At 47.5% G+C, this 13961-nt stretch overlaps 1 protein-coding gene across 5 annotated transcripts in view; it reads right to left on the bottom strand.

The window, feature by feature from the left end:
* Nucleotides 1-208: 208 nt before the first annotated feature.
* Nucleotides 209-13961, bottom strand: part of LOC116268540 (immunoglobulin superfamily member 1) — a 50964-nt gene continuing 37211 nt past the window's right edge. For 3 of the 5 annotated variants that reach the window (XM_031661616.1, XM_031661617.1, XM_031661618.1), the window contains 19 exons: nucleotides 13361-13497; nucleotides 13193-13219; nucleotides 12524-12805; nucleotides 11936-12223; nucleotides 9733-10017; nucleotides 9197-9490; nucleotides 8411-8689; nucleotides 7963-8083; nucleotides 6013-6083; nucleotides 5886-5918; nucleotides 5204-5494; nucleotides 4599-4877; nucleotides 3647-3934; nucleotides 2668-2955; nucleotides 2185-2472; nucleotides 1706-1993; nucleotides 1306-1584; nucleotides 790-913; nucleotides 209-638 (listed from right to left, as the gene is read on the bottom strand). In XM_031661616.1, coding sequence (XP_031517476.1) covers nucleotides 503-638; nucleotides 790-913; nucleotides 1306-1584; nucleotides 1706-1993; nucleotides 2185-2472; nucleotides 2668-2955; nucleotides 3647-3934; nucleotides 4599-4877; nucleotides 5204-5494; nucleotides 5886-5918; nucleotides 6013-6083; nucleotides 7963-8083; nucleotides 8411-8689; nucleotides 9197-9490; nucleotides 9733-10017; nucleotides 11936-12223; nucleotides 12524-12805; nucleotides 13193-13219; nucleotides 13361-13497 — 4078 coding nt within the window. In that variant the 3' untranslated portion in view covers nucleotides 209-502. The remainder of the gene's footprint in view (nucleotides 639-789; nucleotides 914-1305; nucleotides 1585-1705; nucleotides 1994-2184; nucleotides 2473-2667; nucleotides 2956-3646; nucleotides 3935-4598; nucleotides 4878-5203; nucleotides 5495-5885; nucleotides 5919-6012; nucleotides 6084-7962; nucleotides 8084-8410; nucleotides 8690-9196; nucleotides 9491-9732; nucleotides 10018-11935; nucleotides 12224-12523; nucleotides 12806-13192; nucleotides 13220-13360; nucleotides 13498-13961) is intronic. The other 2 variants (XM_031661619.1, XM_031661620.1) reach the window with 2 other exon arrangements.

Below are 13961 nucleotides of genomic sequence, written 5' to 3'. Positions count from 1 at the left end.
GGGCAAAATAATACTCTGGTCAGTGAATACGTGTCAAACCAAACTGGGAAGTAGCTATTTTGGAGCCCCCCCCTCCCCACACACCCATCCTTGAACAACTTTCTCTTTTCTTGTAGCCCTGCACTCTCTTATTCTGCCATCGAGGTCAGCTCCAATACATCACTTCTAAATTGTTAGTGGAAAACAGACCAATAGAAGACCACAGCTGTAGTTTTTGCAGTTAAATAGTGAATGCTCTTTTTATTCAGAAGAATGCATTTTTTAATAGAATTTCATGCGCCAGTAAATCAGTACAGTGAGGAGTTACAGGGGTGGGGAACCTCTCTTCAGGAAACATCTCACCCTGGCAGAGCTGTCAACTCCCAGAATACCCTTTACCCAGCTCAGGTGATTAGAGACCAAGGAACAGCAGATGGGGCTGATTTGCAGGGTAACTAGTTGGATTTACAGGTCTCTGAAAGCAAGATAGAGGAGAGGAAAGCTCTTGTAAAGGAGGAGATTATTATATTGGGACTGGCAGTTCCACAGAGATTCTCCGAGAGGTTGATGAAGGAGAATTGGCGGGGGTGCCTGGTTCTCCTTCTTGGTTACACTCTTCAAGGGCAATGGTCTGGTCTCTTCCGTCTGTCTCTGAGCCTCTATGTAAAGAAAAAGACATGAGTAAGGGAGGATCCAGAACCTGAAAACAGATTGCATGTTGGGGCTCAGATACTAGGGAAGCATTTGTATGATTGCTTTTCTAGCACCACCTGGTTCACAGAAGGGGGCCATAATGAGGCATTTATTTACCTGGTTCGCAGTCGAGGCCACTTCTTCCACTCTATGGCTAGCACTACCCCCAAGGCTACAACAACCACCACGATTAGGCTACTTCGGACAATGTTCCCTACTGTGCACTCCTGAGCCACAGGCCCTGTGGTGATGAAAGAGGAGAAACCAAGGCCATGGAGATTAGTGTGTGTATGTTCCCCTTAATCTGGTATTGCCCCACACTCTGGTCTTCTTTAGGGTTCATGTGGGAGCCATGTGTTAAGACTACAGTGCAGGTGGGCAGTGGCAGAGTTTATGCTGAGGCAGAAGCAGCCCTCCTTTCCTTGGGGCCAAGAGGCCTGGAAAGAAACCCACTCACTATCTTAAAAAACATTTAAGGTCCCACCTCCTCACCATCCTTAGGAGAAAGAGGACACACTATAGGTCCCTGGTTCCAAAGCCCCTCCATTCTCCTGATTTGAGATGTCTCCATGGGGACTGTCCCTGGGATCCCAGGTGTGTCACACCAGGATCATGGAGAGATTATTCTCTTACCTGCTGCCCCCACCAGCTCCAGGGAATCACTAGGTTCTGACCAGATATCAGGGTAGGCCTGGAGGCGGTAGCTGCAGCTGTAGTTTCCAATGCCTTTTCCTTCTACATTGTTGATGACAAAGTCTCCATCCTCTGAAAACTGCTGAGGTGCTTCTTCTCCATCATGTTCTAGGACAAATTCAACACCTGGCAGGGGTCCTCGGCACTGAAGGATGATGTCCTTCCCCAGCTTGAACATGGTGCCGGGCCAGGCTGACAGAGAGGGTTTAGGGGGCTTGTCTGCAACCAACAAGGACACAGAGTTAGAATAAGTGATCCTGAACTTAGCCCTTTACCCGCTTATTGCTGACTGCTAAAAACTACAAAATCATGACTCGTACTGAAGTCTCCAGGACCTTACCAGTCACCCAGATCTCCAGGGAGTCACTGTGATTTGAAGCTGCAAAGGGAGCAGAGTCCAAATAATAAACACAGCTATAGATCCCAGAATCTTCACCTCTCACTGCTGGCATCCAGAAGTCAGCCCTGTACCCACTTGGCCTCTGTTGCTCTAAGGGCTCCTGAGTCCCCTCCTTCAACAGGACAAATGTTGAGTCTGGCAGTCCCCCTTGACACTGAAGAGTCATATTTTCGCCAGGGGACACCATGGGACCAGGCTGGGCTAATAGGCTGGGTTTGGGGAGTAAGCCTGGAAGAAATGAACTCCTGGTCAAAGAGAAGAGGTCACTTTCCAGTGCATCACCCCTGGGGTCTCTGCTCAATAAAGAGGAAAGACAATTGGTTGCCTCTCCTCGAGCTCTCCGAAAACTATCTCCCATGAACCAGTCTATTCCCTCCTTTCTCCACTTCCATGCCCACTTGACAGCCTCTTCCCCTTACCTGTGACTATGAGTTCCAGGGTGTTGCTAGGTTGTATCTTGATAGAACTGGTCCAGTCAGGGTGGTAGCAGCAGCTGTAACGCCCCATGCTAGCACCAGATATATTGGTGATGGGGAATGCCCCGTCATTACTGGTGGATCCCCAGAGCTGCATTGAAGTGGCTTCTTCTTCTTTGTGCAGAATGTATCCTACACCATGGACTGGCCCTCGGCACCACAGAGTAACATTCTGCCCCATGGGAACCACAGAACTGGGCTCAGCAAACAACCATGGCTTAGGGAATGTGTCTAGAAAGAGACCAAGGTTGTAAAGTGGTGACTATAGAAACTTATCAGTTCCTGCTTAAATTAACCCTCTATCTTTCTCCTCTTGGACACAATAGTTCCCCTCCGTGGCCTAGCCTAGACTTCTAGGAGGAATTACCCTCCCTAACCCCTACTCCAATGATCTCCATCCCAGTCCCATGTCCGCTCTGTCCTTACCAGTCACCCAGATCATAAGGGGTATACTGAGATATGACCCCCTGTTTGACATGGTTGTCTCATAGTAGATACAGCTATAGTTCCCAGAGTCCTCTGCTCCAACAGTGTGGAGAAGGAAGTCAGCTGAGTTCCCTGAGACACTCTGAAACTGTAAGGGAACCTGGGCTCCCTCTTGCAAGAGGGCGAACCTCATGCCCTGGAAAGTCCCTTGGCAGCGCAGGGTCACACTCTTCCCAGGAAACACCACGGGACCTGGCTGTGCCAGGAGAGTGGGTTTGGGGTAGAATTCTGAAATTAAAGAGACAACAGCGTGAGATAAACCCAGCCCTCACATCCTGCAAATAGGCTTTTAAAGTGTTATTGTAAGACACAATATATGTTTGTTGTCAAAAATTAGAAAATATAGAAAAAAAAAACTAATGAAGGAAACACAATTCTACCACTCAAAGATAAGTGTTTTTAATATTTCTTTGCCATTTATTCTTTATATACATTTCCATGTCCATGTAGCTATAACTGTTTACATAATTGGGACTCCACTTATGCACAGTTGTATAGTTGTATAGTATGCAGCTGACATTTCAAGGTCTTTTCCCTTTCTCTGAGAGCCGTCCAGCCCACCGATCTCTGACAGCCCAGCTAGAGAAAAAGTGGACATTGAGCCTAAAGCTCAAGGCCAAGCCATAAAAATGTGCAGAAATAGGGCAACTTGAACTGAGCTCTTGGAATTGAACTCCCCCATCTGCCTCATTTATTCCCCCAGAAATGAATTGCTTGCCTCCCCACCACCTTTGTTTCTTGTTCCTGTAATAATAACATGAACAGCTGTGCATCATGGACTGGTCACTATGGACCAGCCACTGTCCTAAGCACTTTCTCAGTGTTTTTTAGAAGAAACATTTCTTTCTCTCCCACTGACAGCCTTCCACCCACCATCCCAGGGTTGGCACCACCTCTACCTGGAGTCCCCCCTCCTAACCTGTCACCACGAGCTCCACAGGGTCGCTGGGCTCAGACCAGATAGAAAAGTCATAATATCGGCAGCTGTAATTCCCTCCATCACCAATGCCCACCGAAATGATTAGAAAGTGAGCTGCACTGGCCCCTGGACTTGCCCAGGACCTGTCACTGGATGCTATTTCACTTCCATCTTTGTAAAGAATAAAGCTCATATGCTGGTGGGGGGTGGAGCAATTGAAAGTCACTCGGGCACCAGGAGTGACCACAGGGCTGGCCCATGTCTTGAAGAAGGGCTTAGGGTACATTTCTAGAAGGCAAGAAAACAAAACAAAAAACAACAACAACAACAAAAACAAAACAAAAATAACAAAATACAACACAAAACCAAATTAAGAACAAGAAAGAGAGAAAGCAAATATAGCAAATATTGGTTCTAGGAGGCTTCTCTGCTTTCTATAGTATTTCATTCAGAAGTAAGTGCATTTAAAAAGTAAGGTAAATCCACTCTGCAGATAGACTTCTCACACAGGGACCCTTCAACCCCACCCCTCACTACCTCCACATGAATCCTCAGTGTGAGGCAATGGAGGCTAGTAAAAAGGTAGAATTTTTCTTGGGGCTCTGCTGATTCTCTGAGTCTCACTTTGCCCATTTGGACCAGGGGAAAATGGTACCTGCTTCACTCACCTTGAAGAGTTGCTCTATGGTGAAGTGAGATAATTGATGTGAAAATAATTAGAAAAATTAAATCACACTCCATGAACCAAAGCTATTAATAACGATTATGGCTATTAATATCGTGCAGCCAGAGGCCCTGGCACTCCCAGCGCCACGCCTGCCTGGCTCTAAGATTGGACACAGGCTCCCAGGACCAGCAGCAAAGTTTGCTGCAGGGAGAGGAGTGTCTGACCCAGGGCTTTGCCTTTCCCTCCACCCCGCCCCTCTTCCTCACACATTCTTTTCAGCTCTACCTTTTATGACAAGCTCCAGGGGCTCACTGGGCTCAGACCACTTGAAGGGGCGTTGTTCAGTGTGAGTGCGGCAGCTGTAATTGCCTTCGTCTTTATCCTCCATTCTTTGGATTGTAAAGACGGCTTCCCTTCCAACTGCACCAAGTTGCTGGACAGGTTCTTGCTGTCCCTCCTTATACAGAGCAAACCCCATGCCTGCCAGCCATCCTTTGCACCGGAGTTGTAGTTCCTGGCCCCGGATTGGGAGGGAAGCAGAAATGACAGGTTTGGGGAGGATGTCTGGAAAACAGAATGGGGTGGAAAAGGAGTTAGAAGTTTGCAGTTGCCCAGATGGGATACTCGGGGTCACTTTGTCAGCAAATAAAGACATTCATTCTGGGCTGGCCCTAGGCTCTTCCAGTCAGTCTCCTCACACTCTCTTTCCCATCCCGCCCCTCCCCCTGCCCCGTAACTCCCTACCATTTCAGCACCCCTCCTCTCCTACATGCAGCACAAACCCCTTGGGCTCCAGGGTCCCTGGGAGTTCGTTCCCTCACTCCCAGGAGCAGTGTTGGAGTCCCAGGGGCACTGGGAATAACTCCGGGAGACCCTCTACTTTTTCTTACCTGTCCCCAGCAGCTCAAGTGCCTCACTGGGCTCCGATACAGCCATCTCCTCCCATGAATGGCAGTGGTAGCTCCCGGTGTGGCTCTGGGTCAGGGCGCCAAGGGGAAAGGCAGCCCGGACCTGCTCTGAGGCCGGGCGAGTTGCAATCCACCCGGTCCCGTCCTTCAGCAGCACAAACTCCTTAGTTGAGCCAGAAGGGCTTCTGCACCAGAGGGTTAAGTTCTTCCACGGGGCCAGAGGAAAGTTGGTCTCTGCCCACAGCTCAGGCTTAGGGGTTGGCATGACTATTTCTAGAAACAGCAGAATTAATGAAGCCATCCTCCCGCCTCCCTTCCCCTCCCTCCTCCTTGCCCTTGAACCCCCTACCCGGATCACACTGCCCACCTCCCCTTGCAACCCAAATCCAAATCCTTTCCTTCTTTCCTTCCTTCCTCAGGTCCTGGGGAAAGGGGAAGCTGGTGTCTTATAGCTGAGCCTCAGAAAAGTGCAGAAGCTTGGAGGAAATTTTGCAGGCAGAAAGGCAAAGTTGGAGGCTGAATTTTGCCAGCAGCTTTAGCAAGTGCCCCTTCCTGGCTGTCCTTCCCTCCCAACCAGTCACTCCCTGGCCAATGACACTGACGCTCTGTAGTTATTTCGGATCTCCAGGGAGGAATGTCCCAGTCTGGAGCAGGAAAAACTCACCAGTCTCTTCTATCAATACCCCATTGCACAGTCCTGCAAAAGAAATTGCTGCCAGGACTCAGCCCCCTCCCCCACTGGGATTTCACCCCGGCCTTCTGCCCGGGCCCCTTCCCCCACTTGTGCTCACCACAGGAGAGAAGGGCCGTGACTATGAAGAGCATGGTGACCCCTTGAGCTGTTCCCAGCAACCAGGCTTCTCTAGTGAGACCAGAAAAGAGATGAGAGGAGTTGCTGGGATTAGGGGGAGGGTGGAGGAAAGGGGGCGGCAATTTATGTCATTGGCTTACTCGCTACCCAATGGGGACTGGATATGGCCAAGATAATGGGATATAATCTTTTCTGACATCAATGACTTTTCTTTTTGAGGGCCTTACCACCTACAAACCTCTTGCTCTTTCGTGACCCACATGTCCCCTCTGCCCCCTCCCCCTCCCCAGCCTATATCATATGTCAGCTCCCCATGGCCCCTGATTAGGCTGTTGCTGGAATTGAGATGTCAGATGTGAAAATGCTTTTATATTATCTGGAGCTCTCAGAATCCCCGGAGCTCAGTGTGATCGGCAGCTCTGGGTGGTGTGTGTGGGGGTGGAGGGAGAAACCATGAGTATTTCTCAGTCATCAAGTTTAACTTTGGAAGCAGTTGTTATGGCAGTATTGGTCCTCAGACCCACCTGCCTCACCTGCCTTTGTTATGGAAGGGTTGCCTAGGCAGCTGTGGTGAATTACTAGAAGACTGTCAGTGCTGAGCTAAGCTTTTCAGAGACTAGAAACTCTCCCCTCAACCAGATTATAACTAGAAATGTGCAGCAGCTTTGGGTCATGGGTCTTGTAGAATTAGATGATATTAACCCAAAATCCATTGGAAAATTTTTACTTAGAAAACACTGACCATCCTTCCTGGTGAGGAAAACGTGATTTTCAAGCTGCTTTCTCTGAAATCTGGTATCTCATCTTATTCTTTGATGCTGTGTTGCTGGGCTGGGGTGGGGCACATAAAGCTACATTTTTTTTTCTAACCACTGGCTTGGAGATTACTCTAATGAATATGGGATCCAGGTCAGGTTCCAGAAAGAAGTAGAACTTCACCCCTGCTAAAACTTTTTGAAAACTCAAAGGGTGGTGGTTTTTGCAGAAGGCTTAGGTGGCTCGCTTCTGGTTGCCCAAGTATTTTGGCCCTCAGATTCCAGCGGAAAGCACAGACACATATAATCATAATCATAATCATAATCCATTGTGCACTGAATACTCCCAGACACACTGACCACATTTGCAGGGCGGGGGGTGCAACCAGAAGCAGGGAGTAGGGGGAAGTAGACAAGGTATTCAGGAGCTAACATCCCTACTAGGTCAGAAGTGGTCATTACTCTCCTTGTTTCCGGTAGAGTAGCCTGAGCATGAGCCATGGGGATGAGAGAGGCAGATGGCCCAGAGCACACCATAGAATCAAAGGAAATGGCAGGAGAATCTGTTTGGCCTGCGAGTTTGTGAGTCAGAGGAAACAGTCTGATTCTGTTGCCCCGTCCAATGTCACATCAGATGGCCATCCAGATCAAGTCTATATTCCCAGAATGCTCTGCACAGGTGGTTGGAGGCCACAGTGTCAGAGACTGGTTACTAAGGCAACTAGGATGCATCACAAGGTTTAATAGCTCCTGAGAGCTAGGGATAAGGGTGAAAAGTTGGGATAGGAGTTGAATAACAGCCTGGAAGACAGGACAGCATGGCTTCTTACAAGAGGAAAAATCCAGAACAAGTTAATAAGGGAGACATCAATCATCTCTGAGGGAAGGATGGTCTGTGGGAGAGATTTGGGCACCCTCCGGGGGGATGTCAATGAATGAAGTTCTGATTACTCCTCCTGCCTCTGAGAACTATATATTTCTCCACCCTCTGGCTTGAGTGCTGACCCCTCTGTGAGGCGAAAGAGACAGCTGGGGTGAGAAAGTCTTGTTCCCAAAGCCCAGAAGATGGGGGTTCTATAGGGTGTGCCTCTGTGGCTTGTCTCAACTAGGGTATGACTCATTCTTCAGACTCTATTAGGTTGGGGGGGAACAGGGGGCTGGGACAAGACAGTTACCTGATTCTGAGTCTCCGACACTTCCACCTTATCCACAGCACTACCAACAGCAAGGCAACAAGCTGCACGATTAGAGACAACCTGACAGCTTCATTCAGAACGTAATTCCAGGTGAGATAGCCTGTGGCCAGAGAAGACCAGAATCAGAGGCCTTGATGGGGACAGGGGCAGGTGAATACATTCATGGGGTGAGGACAATCTGGTTACTGAGAGTGCTTATATTGGGAAGGTGAGGCAGAAGTGGCTTTCTTTTTCATGGAGAATGGGAGCCTTGAAATTATCCTGCTAACTGCCTTTGAGGAATTGTGAGACCACCCCAGGGGAAGGGTGCTGAAACCCAAGGGCTCTGATTTTCAGGCCGCTGACTCCCTTTCCCATATCTTTCTGGGCACTGATCTGGGATCCCTGGGGTATGGAGGGGCATTCCTCTGAAGAGTTATCCTCTCACCTGCTGGCCCCATCAGCTTCAGGGGCTCACTGCGATGTGACCAGATGTTAGGATGTGTCTCTACGCGATAGCTGCAACTGTAAGTCCCTGTGCCTTTCCCATCAACATTACTGATGATGAAGTCTCCGTCTACTGAGAATTTTTGGAATGTTTCTCTTTCTTCCCATTCCAGAGAAAATTCCAGTACTGGATGAGATACTCGGCACCGAAGGGTGATGGCCTTTCCTAGCTTGAACACAGTGCTTGGCCAAGCTGACAGGGAGGGTTTGGGGGGCTTATCTGAAACCAATCCAGAGACCAGAGTGAGAAGTGACCTGAAACCCAGTACCTCTCCCCCAGAAAATGTTTCTGAGCTCCCCATTTGATCTTCTCTTCCTTTCCACTTCCACTTGGTCAGTGACTTCAAGATTTGACTGTGCATTAGAATTATTTTGCCCACTCCTTGGTGATCTAAAGATTCCTGGTTCCCTACCAATCAGGAAGACCTCATACCTGTAAGCTTCCCCTGGCCTAAAGAAAAATAATTTTCCCAGGGGTTACAATGGGGCTGTGCCATACCGAGAGGTGGAGCTTGAGGAACAATCCTGGGAGACAAAGTCCCTAAAGTTTTGGAAGAAAGTTCTACACCACCTTCCGTGTGCGTGCGTGCGTGTGTGCGTGCGTATGTGTTTGTATGCGTTTTGCCCATAGCTCTCAGAGGATACAAGGCTACTAGCTCCTTCTTACAACACCACAATGATGATAAAAACAAACGGGTTGATAATAAAAACAGTTGTTTACACTTGCCTACAACCATAAGCTCCACAGTGTTGTGTGATGGCATCCTAATGGAGGTCTTCCAGGTGAGAAGATACTGGCAGCTATAGATGCCAGTATCACTGTAGGTTACATTGTTGAGGAAGAATGATGTGTTGTCATCGATGCTGGTGGCATCCAAGAACTGAACTGGTTTGTCTTCTCCTTTCTTATAGAGTGCAAGACCCACTCCATCCACTGGTCCTCGACACCGTAGGCTCACATTCTGACCCATTTGGACCACAGGACTGGGCCAAGCAAGTAGCCAGGTCTTGGGGAAAGTGTCTAGGACAAGACCCAGAATAAAAAGCACTAATGATTTCACTTCGTGCTCCCACTCCTTAGGATTCTTTTCCTTCGCTTCCTCCAAACCACCCTTGGAAAAACCTGCCTACACCCAGTTTTACAAATTCTGTTCCCTTCTCTACTGTTAGCCCTGGCCACATGATTAGGTTCTCCAGGGAGCACAGAGGGAGATTTGTATTCTTAGCCCTTAACCTAAGTTTCATGGCATACCCGTCTCTTACCAGTTACCCAGATTTTCAGGACATCACTAAGGAGTGAACCTCTATATGAAATGTCATAGTAAAAGCAGAGGTAATGTCCAGTATCTTGGATCTTCAAAGACCGGAAGAAGAAATATGCCTCGTTTTTTATTGTCTTCTTATGGTAAAAGGACTTCTCCAAGTCTTCAACCCTCATTAGGGCAAAGGTCATTCCATAGATTGGCCCTTGACACCTGAGATTCAGGCTTTCTCCAGGTGCCATGATGGGCCCAGGATGGGCTGTCAAAGTTGGTTTGGGGTAGAGTCCTACAAAGGGAAGAGACCCTAAAGTTAGAGGCAAGATGATTCTTTCCTGTTGTCTTCTGTTTTCTCTTTCTTAATTTCTTTGAACAAGAAGTGGTAGCTGAAATTTACCTTCTCTTCCCTATCCCTTCCTTGGATCTCTGCCTCTATAACATAATCATGGGTAGATTCACTTATACCCCTGTTCTCTCTCAATAATCTGTCAGCTTCACTGAGCTCTAACCATGTGTAGGGGTGTATCTCAGTGGAAGATCTACATCCACAATTCCCTGTATCTTTAGGTCCCTGAAATGCCAAATGTAGTTCTTTCAACCACCAGAAAAACCAAACCTCTGAAAATAACAATGATTTCATCTTTGCAGAGCATGAATGCCACTGAAGTATTAAGGAGAGCTTTTGAATACATTAAGCTCATTTAAGATCCTACTTCCACAACAAGACTGAAAGAAGCCAATAAAGAGGGTTTGGCCAGTAAGTCTGCAACCCAAAGAAATCTCTGTTACAGAGCTACACATTCATGTCCATGGATTGTTTCGCCAAGGAGATTGTACACGAAAGTGAGGGCAAACCTCACCTCCTACCACTCCTTCCTACCCCCACCCCAATGCCAGGCACACTTATCTATTCATTATGGAAGGATCAGCTCTGTCATATGCTCACTGAGCATTTAGTATGCATCAAGCATCATGTAGGTCTAGGTGTATATGAGAAAAGAAGACAAAGTCTCTGCTAGCAAAAAGCCCATGAACTGGTTGGTGGGGGATATTGTTGAACAGGTAACTATGGAAGTGTGTGTTAGTGGAATCTATGCTGAAAGGGCATGAGTACAACAAACATTCATACACTCAGTTCAAACAAGCAGTTTTTTTTTGTTCTTTGATCCTCAATAAAAAGCTATACTAACAAAATTAATATCTACCATTTATTGAGAACTTATATGCCAGGCACTGTACATATATATTTAGGCAAATCCTCACAACAACCCTGTGAGGTAGGCATTATTATTAAACCAATTTTGCAGATCAGGAAACTGAGGCATAGAGATAAGCATTACACAGTAGATCAGATAGATACTGTTATCCCATTTTTAGAGTAGAGGAAGCCAAAGCACAGAAAAGTGAAGTGACTTGCTCAAGATCATGCAGGGAGGCAGTGTCAGAGATGGAACTAGAAACCAGTATTACCACTTCTAAGTCTCGGGTACTTTCTGTAGCACCACAGCTTTCCCCAAGCCTATTTAGCTGGATGGAGAGACTAAAGCAAATGTGGCCAATTCCATCTAGAAACCTCCAGGCCATGGGGTGGGGGAGTTGGGACTGGGACATGTCTGGCATTTTACATTTTGGGGAAACTTCTTCTATACTTAGAGATTGGTGCTGCCTTACTAGCTCTACTGATAGGGAACCAAGGCAGTTTATAAAGCCATTTCTAAAATATGAGCTATCACATTCTTTGTCATTTGTTTTCTTTGTTTTTACTCACCAACACTAGCAATTCATTCTGTTTTCCACACATAAAAATAACAATTACAAATAAAATACATTTGCAAATTTAAGGCTCAATTTATAAGATTGCAGTGGCAGTGCCTGGCACATATTAGGTGCTCAATAAATACTGGTTGAATTGATGAATGAATGCATGATATTCAACAAGTAGAGAACAACAAAGCTGTGATGAGCTGAAGCTGCTGGCCAGTTGGCTGGGCTCCTTTACTAGTCAAATGATTGGCTCCCACACATCTGCCTTGCAGCACATGCGATTCTAATTTATATCTCAGTAAAACTTCAAACGACTCTAGCTCATTGGGCCTTGCAGGGCCTTAGAAACTGGCTGAGGAAAGTAAAATCAGAAACCCTAGCTCAACCAGCCATGATCCCTGGGACAACAATTGCCAGATGCCAGCAGCCATAGCCACACCCACCTGCTACAACCAGCTTCAGGGGGTTGCTGGGCTCTGACCACAGGGTGGGGAGCATCTGGATATGAGTGCGGCAGATGTAAACCCCTTCATCCTCAGGTGTCAGGTTGTCAATGGAGAATATAGCCATTGTCCCAGTTGGGACTTGGTAATCCACAGGCTCTGCATATCCCTCTTTAAACAGCATGAATACCAAATCCTGCAGCCAGCCATGGCAGAGGATGTTAACATTACATCCAGGAAGAGGGGGGGTCTCAGCCTGAATCCAGAAGATGGGCTTGGGCAGCTGGCCTGGAAGGATAGAATGAACTGTAATTAGGTAAAGCAAGAATAGTACTGTCTAGGGAGCAGCAGAGGAGAGCTCTACTTTAATTGAGGTTTCCCTGTATGATCCTTGTTTGTCACCCCTCCTTCTCCCATCTCTGCTCCAGAGTCTGCATGCCCCCTCTGCATTGCCCAATACAAAGTAGGCCCTTATTTACTATCTGTGGGATGCGTGCTTGCATGCATTTGAGAAACAAACCCTCCCCTGGAAGGCAAGTTTGAATCTCAGGAGCTGGAGTCGATTCTTGAGTATCGCTGTCTTCTTACCTGGTGCCTCCAACTCTAGAACTTTACTGGGCTTTGACCAGCCTGGCTCCTTCCAGTAGCAGCACCGGTAAAGACCTGCATTGGACTCAGTAAGGGCACCTATAAGGAATGAAACTTGGAAGGTCTTGTGGGAAGGGCGGATCCAGGTCATCTGTGTCTTATCCTTCAGCAACAGGAACTTGCTTGATATCCGAGAGGGGCTTCGGCACCAAAGCGTGATGTTCTCCCAAGGGGCCTGGGGGTAGTTGGACTCTATCCACAGCTCCGGTTGAGGGTCCATCACTGTTATTCCCACAGATCAAAAAGATGTGAGCAGTCCAGCCCTCTCCCTCCCATAACATGTCCCACAATGTCCCTTAAAATTAGCCCGGACCCAGATCTCTCATTTTGTCTTCCCTTGGGGACAGGAATGTGCTCCTGTGGGGCATCGTATAAGAACCCCAAGATATTTGGTCAAGGGGTCCAAATGAGTTGGAGAATAAAGTCTGATGGTTTCTTTTCTATCTGAGATAAAGCTTTTCACCATGCCATAGGAAACCAAGTCCTCTGATTCCCAATCAGCCCAATCTATCTCTGGAATGTCAAGGCATTATGTCCAGGGTCATGGAGACACGCCAGCATCTTGGATCCTTTAGGAAGGAGGTGACTGAGAGGGCAGGACTCACTTACCTATCGATGTCATACCCAGACTCATCCCTGAAAAGAGAGATTATGGTAAAGGACAGCTCCCTTGTTGTCTCCACCCTGTGCTCAAACCTCAATACTTTCCTCTCCCACCCCTAACAAGTGGGTACCTATGACAGGGTCACTTGCCCCTCACCCCTTCCTTGTACTCACGAATGCAAAAGAGCAAAACAGTGAATGTCTTCAGCATGGTGGCTCCCTCCCCTGGTCTGTCCAGGGTCATGGGGCCTCTGGTGCTGGCTGTGTGCTCTGAGTCTTGAAGAATTTTTCTCCTCAGCAGGTGGTGGTATCTAAAAGCAGAATTGTTTTTACTTAGAGGACTTGTCCTGCTCCTTAAAGTTTAGTTTAGATGGCTAAATTGCACTTGACAACCCTACATTGTACTTCCTCACAGGCATGCAGGGTATTACAAGGTCACCTGCTGCTTCCTCTCCTTGCTCCTTTCCCTCACTTCCCTATCCTCCTGCTCAAGGTCTTTGTTGGTATCAAAGATGCCAGATTTGTTGAAATATGGATTTGTCTCTGGGATCTCAGAGGCCCAGAATAGCCTGCAGAAGCTCCACAGGATGGGGGAGATGGGAGGTGCAGAGTCACCTTTTCAGTCATACACACACACACACACACACACACACATATATGAGACTCTCTCATATATACATGAGAGAGCGTCATATATATATATATATATAGAGAGAGAGTCATATATGTGTGTGTGTGTGTATATATATATAGAGAGAGAGAGAAAGAGAGAGAG

The sequence above is a fragment of the Papio anubis genome, unplaced genomic scaffold, assembly GCF_008728515.1.
Source record: "Papio anubis isolate 15944 unplaced genomic scaffold, Panubis1.0 scaffold204, whole genome shotgun sequence".
Lineage (NCBI taxonomy): Eukaryota > Metazoa > Chordata > Mammalia > Primates > Cercopithecidae > Papio > Papio anubis.
This window is presented reverse-complemented; position numbering and strand designations above follow the sequence as displayed.